The sequence below is a fragment of the Helianthus annuus genome, chromosome 12, assembly GCF_002127325.2.
Source record: "Helianthus annuus cultivar XRQ/B chromosome 12, HanXRQr2.0-SUNRISE, whole genome shotgun sequence".
Lineage (NCBI taxonomy): Eukaryota > Viridiplantae > Streptophyta > Magnoliopsida > Asterales > Asteraceae > Helianthus > Helianthus annuus.
Genome location: NC_035444.2, coordinates 158,786,544 through 158,793,447, shown reverse-complemented (window position 1 = coordinate 158,793,447; position 6,904 = coordinate 158,786,544). Strand labels below are relative to the sequence as shown.

At 44.4% G+C, this 6,904-nt stretch overlaps 2 protein-coding genes across 2 annotated transcripts; both read left to right on the top strand.

Annotated features, from left to right (window-relative positions):
* LOC110901940 lies at positions 1-2,742 on the top strand. The gene is made up of 5 exons (XM_022148695.1): positions 1-243; positions 333-584; positions 1,072-1,848; positions 1,897-2,284; positions 2,393-2,742. Exons 1-5 carry the CDS (start codon positions 1-3, stop codon positions 2,740-2,742), a joined length of 2,010 nt encoding a protein of 669 aa, XP_022004387.1.
* Positions 2,743-5,241: 2,499 nt separating this feature from the next.
* Positions 5,242-6,442, top strand: LOC110901939. The gene is made up of 2 exons (XM_022148694.1): positions 5,242-5,787; positions 5,870-6,442. Exons 1-2 carry the CDS (start codon positions 5,242-5,244, stop codon positions 6,440-6,442), a joined length of 1,119 nt encoding a protein of 372 aa, XP_022004386.1.
* The last annotated feature ends 462 nt before the right edge of the window (positions 6,443-6,904 follow it).

The window sequence follows — 6,904 nt, the reverse complement described above, 5'->3', positions numbered from 1 at the left end:
ATGTTAAAAAAGGAAAGGGATTCAGAGGCTGTCGCTAGATCGGAAATTGAGGATATGGAGATTTTACGGGAAGAAAGAGGGTTAAGTGAGGAGGAGAAATGGATTATGTCGGAAAATACTAGGTTGGTTCAAGAAATCGAGGAAAATAGAACTAGAGATTTGCGGCAGAGGTCGAGGGTTAAGTGGGCTAAGGATGGCGATGAGAATTCTAAATTTTTCCACTCTATAATTAACAGTCGGAAGGCGAGTAACAAGATTCACGGTTTGAATATCAATGGCTCATGGTACTCGAAACCGTCGATTATTAAAAGGAATGTAATGGATTTTTCCAGGATAAGTTTAAAGAGGAGTTGAGTTTTCGGCACGCAGTGATCTGCGATAATATTAAGAGGATTAATCCAGAGGAGGCCTCTAGTCTGGTGGCGGGTTTTAGTAGCGCTGAAATCAAAGCTGCGGTGTCGGACTATGGCAGCGATCGGGCCCCTGGCCCGGATGGTTTGAATTTCAAGTTCCTTAAGCACTTTTGGGATATTTTTTATTCGGATTTTGTCCAGGTCCTGAATGAGTTTCATTCTAGTGGTTCGGTTAGTAGAGGTGTGCTTCTTCTTTTATCACGCTTATCCCCAAAGTTCGTGACCCGACTTGTCTTAATGAGTATCGGCCGATCAGTTTGTTTGGAGCTATCATCAAGGTGATTTCCAAAGTTCTTGTGAATCGCCTCAAAAAGGTCCTGGGTTCAGTCATTTCGGACTGTCAATCAGCATTTTTGAAAGGGAACTTTATCATAGATGGGCCCCTAATCTTAAACGAGACCGCTAGCTGGTTAAAAAAGAACAAAAAAAAGGCGTTCATGCTAAAATTAGATTTCGAGAAAGCCTATGATAATGTTTTATCTCGGCTTTGTCTCAAATGGGTTTCCCTCCTTTGTGGTGCAAGTGGGTTCATGGTATTTTGTCTTCGGCTAGAGCTGCGGTTCTTGTCAATGGTTCCCCGACGTTCGATTTTCAGTGCCAGAAGGGAATGCGGTAGGGGGTTCCGTTATCCCCGTTTCTATTTCTTGTTGTGATGGAGGTTCTTTCGAGCCGCTTGATTAAGGTTTTCGAGATTGGTGCAGTCGCTGGTGTTCGGCTTCCGAATTCCGGCCCTTCTTTGTCTCATCTTCTCTTTGCGGACGATGCGCTTATTATCGGGGAATGGTCGGAGGAGAGTATCCTCAATGTGGTGAGGATCCTCAAAGGTTTTCATATCTGCTCGGGTCTCAGAATCAACCTAGCTAAGTCAAACATTTATTGTATAGGCGTTTCTATCTCCGAGTTGGATTCGATGGCGTCGATGGTTGGATGCAAGTCGGGCCAGCTTCCGTTGAAGTATCTTGAGCTTTTAGTAAGAGCTAACATGAAGCGTACTGCTAACTGGAGGTCGGTATTTGAGCTTTTTGAGTCCAGGCTTTCGTTGTGGAAGGTGGCGGTGCTTTCTATTGGGGAGAGAGTCACACTCATCAAGTCAGTTATAGAATGCTTACCTAATTACTTTCTCTCGTTGTATAAAGCGCCCGTGGGAGTTCTGAAGCAACTCGAGTCTATTATCAGGAGATTTCAATGGGGCGGAACGGGTAACTTAAATAAATTGAGTTGGGTTTCATGGGAGCGGGTGGCTTCTCTTATTGATTGTGGTGGGCTCGGCTCCATAAACACCTCGCTTCTTTTGAAATGGGCTTGGCGATTTAAAACTAATAAGGACAGTCTTTGGGTTAAGGTCATCTCGGCTATCCATGCGTCCAAAAGGAGCGGTGATTTTCTCCCGGTTAAGGTGTCGTTAGGAGGAGTGTGGGGTAACATCGTTAAATTGGTTTCTAGGTCGGTTTATGCTGACGTTCGATTTTGGAATTTGTTATAGGGGATCATTGGTGATGGGAAGGATGTGGCTTTCTACTTGGATCCATGGCTTGATAGGGGTCCTCTTAAATTTCGATATCTAAACCTTTACGAGCTAGAACTTGACAAGAACTGTGTTGTTCGTAATCGGATCATTAGACCGGTTTCAAACCCGGATGCTAGCTGGAAGTGGAAGAGACCCCCGGATAGCAGTGTGGAACTGGCTGAGTGGTCGGCCCTATGCTCCCAACTTCGTGATGTTGATCTGTCTGATGCTAGAGACAAGTGGCGGTGTGAGGGTGAAGAGTCAGGAGAGTTCAGTGTTGGGTCTGTCAAGCGGCTTTTGGCTTCCAATATCGATAGTAACGAGAGGTTTGTTTGTGAGTGGTGTAAATGGGTTCCGTTGAAATGTAATGTGTTTGCTTAGAAGGCAGAGATAGAGAGATTACCTACAAGGGTGGAGCTTAGGAAGCGGAATATTATGATTCCGGACATCGGTTGTCCGGTGTGTGATTCAGGGGAAGAGACGGCGATGCATTTGTTTACGTCGTGCAGTCTTGCGATGTCTATCCGGTCTAAGGTCAGCATATGGTGCAAGGTTCCTTTTTTGGTGGCCTTTTCGTTTAAGGACATCTTGGAGGCTCATTGGTTCAGCGGTTTGAAAGGAAAGGATCAAGCAGCTTATCAAGGCATTGTCATCATTGCTTGCTGGCTGATTTGGAAGGCTAGGAACAAGCGGGTGTTCAGCGTTAAAGTCCCGAAGGCCGATGAGATTTTCTGCTCGATCAAATTGCTCGGGTACCTTTGGTTTAGAGATAGGTCCAAGTGTATAGATGTTTCATGGGAAACTTTGTGTAATTTTGTATAGTTTGTAGCTGTTTTGGCCATCCGCTTTCTTGGACAGGCCGTTTTTTAATGAAGTTCTCCTTAAAAAAAAATAATAATCCTACTAAAAAAAAGGTCCTATTTTTACCCTCAAATTAAAACACACGCAACTCCCAATAAATTCCATCAAACCCACGTCATCAACTAAAAACCAAAGTACACTCCGTTCCTGTCTTCCTGATAACACAACCCACCCGTGACTCCACCACCAACTTCAATGGACTTCACCGCCGGCGAAGACCACCACCACAACCAACAACCCATCGACCACCTCCTCTCCATCCTACTCCTCCTGTCCGACCAAATCCGTCACGCCATCACCATCACCAACTCCAAATCCTACAAACTCGAGTGCACCGAAGTCGGTAAACTCATCGACCACCTCTCCAAGATGCTCCGCTCCTTCGTCCGGTTCACTGATGCGTACCGGATTCGAGATCGGCAACGAATCTCCAAGAATGTAAACAAAATACATAAACTTTAAATGCAAATTTTCTTCTCTGCCATTCTCAATTACAAACAACCTTTAAATACTAAAACAAATTGCATGGAAAGGAAACGTGCATGGAGAAACATGGGCCACGAACTACTAAATGCATGCATAACTAACAAATAACTAATCCCACTAAGTGGAAACATGGAAATATGAAATAAACGTGGGCAGAGGTAATCGTGGGTTTTCCGGGTCAAGTCGGGTAGACCGTATCAATACCCGCCCCTTTAACACGGGTCGTGTCCTCACGACCCACAGCAGTCCATGGCTGTTCCGTTGGTGGTTCGAACAACAAGAATTGAGGTGTTTTGCAACGATGGTCCGGCTGAAATTTTTCGTCACAGTGGAAGCATAGACCAGCGGCTTTCTTGGCTTGCATTTCTGCTTGAGTGAGGCGCTTGATTGGAAGAGATGATGTAGAGTGTGGGGACGAAACATATCCAACAGTGGACTCAATTACACCGGCAGTGAGCTTGTCTTCAATTAAACGAGCTAATCCGTAAGTTTGATGCAGCGTGTGAGGATGATGGATTGCTAGTTCGCTTTGAATGTCCGGTTTAAGTCCGGAGATGAAACAATTCTTTAATGTCTTGGGGGATAAACCGATGACCCGGTTAGCGAGTCATTCAAACTCAGTTTGATACATGGCAACGGTGGTTTTTTGCTGGAGTTTGAAAAGAGTCGCCTGGCGATTCTCATAGGAAGAAGGACCAAATCGGAGTTCCAAAGCTCTTGAAAGTTCCGGCCAAGTTACGAGTAACCTATTGTTCGAGAGATACTTGTACCAACTTAGTGCGTCACCGGTGAAATAGAACACCGCTAGGTAGAGACGTTGGTTCATTGGAATGTGGTAGTAGTTGAAGTAGTTATCGGCTTGAAGCCAATCTAACGGGTTAGAACCATCAAATGTAGGTAGCAGATTTTGGGAGGGTGGGGCTGGGTGTTACCGGGTGGGGGTGGTGGTGGTGGCGGTGGCGGTGGTTGATGACCGGGTGGTGGTGGAGGAGGAGGGGGTGGTGGTGGGTTGGACGAAGAACCGATCTCGAAAGAGGTCGTTTCCTTGTCCTTGACAAAGGCGGCTAGAAGATTGTTACTAACTTCCAACTGCTGGTTCATGGTTGCCTGCAGGGATTCAAACTGAGCCTTGGCCTGAGCAGAAGATTTGGCTACGGTGGTGGCATTAGTTGAAAGGAACTGATCGAACCTCTCAAGTAGATCCTGCAAGGGGTCGTCAATGGTGGTTGTTTCTTTGCGGGGAGGCATGACGGAGTCGAGGAATGAAAGCACCAAATGATGCGTACCGGATTCGAGATCGGCAGCGAATCTCCAAGAATGTAAACAAAATACGTAAACTTTAAATGCAAATTTTCTTCTCTGCCATTCTCAATTACAAACAACCTTTAAATACTAAAACAAATTGCATGGAAAGGAAACGTGCATGGAGAAACATGGGCCACTAACTACTAAATGCATGCATAACTAACAAATAACTAATCCCACTAAGTTGAAACATGGAAATATGAAATAAACGTGGGCAGAGGTAATCGTGGGTTTTCCGGGTCAAGTCGGGTAGACCGTATCATTCACCACCACCACCCCCTCCTTCTACGACCGCCCGGTCCGCCGCGTCTTCTCTGACCTCACCCGCAACCTCACCTGTGCCCTAACCCTTGTACGGAAATGCCGCCGGAGAAGCATCTTCCTCCGTGTCGTCACCATCTTAAGCACTAGCAAATTTAGAAAACTTTTTTCACTTCTTTACGCTTCCATAGGTGACTTAAAAAGTGGTTAATTAGTATATACGATGTTGGTACTGATAAATCTGATACTGGTGTTGTCTTATCTTTACCTCCAATTGCGAGTAATGATCCGATTATTGCTTGGGTTTGGTCTTATATATCTTCACTTTATTTAAGCCCGTTGAGTGTTAAAATTGAAGTAGCTAACGAACTCTGTTCCTTGGCTAATGATAACGATAGAAGTAAGAAAATGATAGCGGAAGAAGGCGGGATTCCGCCTTTGTTAAAGCTCTTGAAAGAGGAATCGAATTTCGAAGCGCAAATCGCGGCTACGGTTACCCTTTTTAATCTGGTTAATAACGAAGATAGAGCTAGGTTGGTTACTAGTGAAATCGGGGTTCCGGTTATAGTACAGTGTTTACATAAGGCACCGATTTGGGTACAAGTTTTGGTTGTGAAGTTGATTGCGAGAATGGCGGAGAACGATGAGGTTTCGCAAGAGGCGTTTGCTAGAGAGAATGTGATTAGACCGCTTGTTACGCTGTTGTCGTTTGACATGGCTGATAATTTGTATGAACGGCGGAGTATTCATTCGGTTTTTAAGATGAATAAGATTGGTTCGATGACGAGTTTGTCGTCTGCGACGACGACGTGGTCGATTAACAGGAAAGAGAGGGAAAACGAGCCGTCTGAGTTGAAACGTGAGTTGAAAACGTGTTGTGCGAGGGCGTTATGGATGCTTTCTAGAGGTAATCTTGCAAACAGCAAGTTGTTAACCGAGACAAAAGGGTTACTAGTTCTCGCTAAGCTTATAGAAACCGAAACCGGTGAACTACAGACCAGCTGTTTGATGAATGTCATGGAGATTGCAACCGCAGCGGAATCGAATCCCGAGCTCAGACGCTTTCAGGACTAATTCACCTGCCGCAAAAGCGGTCGTGTATCGGCTTTTAAGGTTGATCCAAGAATCCAAAATAGCTGGAATCAAGATTCCAGCTATTAAATCAATCGGGTCACTGGCCCGGACTTTCCCAGCTCGGGAAACGCGTGTGATCGGCCCGTTGGTCAAACAACTGAGTCACCAAAACCCTGATGTGGTAACAGAAGCCGCGATTGCTTTGGGGAAGTTCGCGTCCCCTGATAACTTTCTTTGTACGGAGCATTCGAAAACGATTATTGAATTCGATGGCGTGATTCCATTGATGAGATTGTTGAGAGGGAATGAAAGAACACAACATCATGCATTGGTGTTATTGTGTTATCTTGCAATGCATGCTGGAAACAATGAGGCACTTATGCAGGCAAGAGTATTGACAGCTTTAGCAGGGGCTGATAAGTCAATTGTTGGTCAACATTCTCAGTTGAGACAGTTGATTATGGAAGCAATTCATCAGCTTAATATGTATCATGCTGGTGTTATTCCTTCTCAAAGAGTGTCACACTCACCTTGAAGAATCTGAGGTAGTTATTATGGTTATGCTGTAAATGTTTAGTAATTATTAAAGTGTGTATTATGGTGGACAAATTGGTAATTTAACTGGAAACAAATCTAGTGAAGGTCTCAATATTATCCACTTTGACTTGTTAATAAGCTAGTATCAAGCATTAATCTTTGACACCTGTTGAGAAAAGTAACATTTCAGTTATAACCACTGATGAGTTCTGATTAAATAAGCAAACCATTGTTTGAGGTTAAACAAGACAAACAGCTGATGGAACTCTAAGCACTGCTTGTGATCAAACACTGATGGTGATTAACAGCTGAGAGTAACAACTGATGATGGTAAAACAGCTGCTGTTGAAATAAGCAGTAGATAGCGAATCAGTAGTTTGAACTGTTGTTGAGGAGTAGATCAGTGATTGAGGTATTGGAGAGCAGTTGTTTAGATACAAGGTCTGATACTTACATTCTT

Excerpts from the sequence above, each read along its gene's own strand:
- LOC110901940 (XM_022148695.1), top strand. The coding sequence starts at position 1 with ATGTTAAAAAAGGAAAGGGATTCAGAGGCTGTCGCTAGATCGGAAATT. Across the intron at positions 1,849-1,896 it reads GGGGTAACATCGTTAAATTG|GGGATCATTGGTGATGGGAA; the intron begins GTTTCTAGGTCG and ends AATTTGTTATAG. Across the intron at positions 2,285-2,392 it reads TAAATGGGTTCCGTTGAAAT|GGGAAGAGACGGCGATGCAT; the intron begins GTAATGTGTTTG and ends TGTGTGATTCAG.
- LOC110901939 (XM_022148694.1), top strand. The coding sequence starts at position 5,242 with ATGATAGCGGAAGAAGGCGGGATTCCGCCTTTGTTAAAGCTCTTGAAA. Across the intron at positions 5,788-5,869 it reads CCGAGACAAAAGGGTTACTA|CGGAATCGAATCCCGAGCTC; the intron begins GTTCTCGCTAAG and ends TTGCAACCGCAG.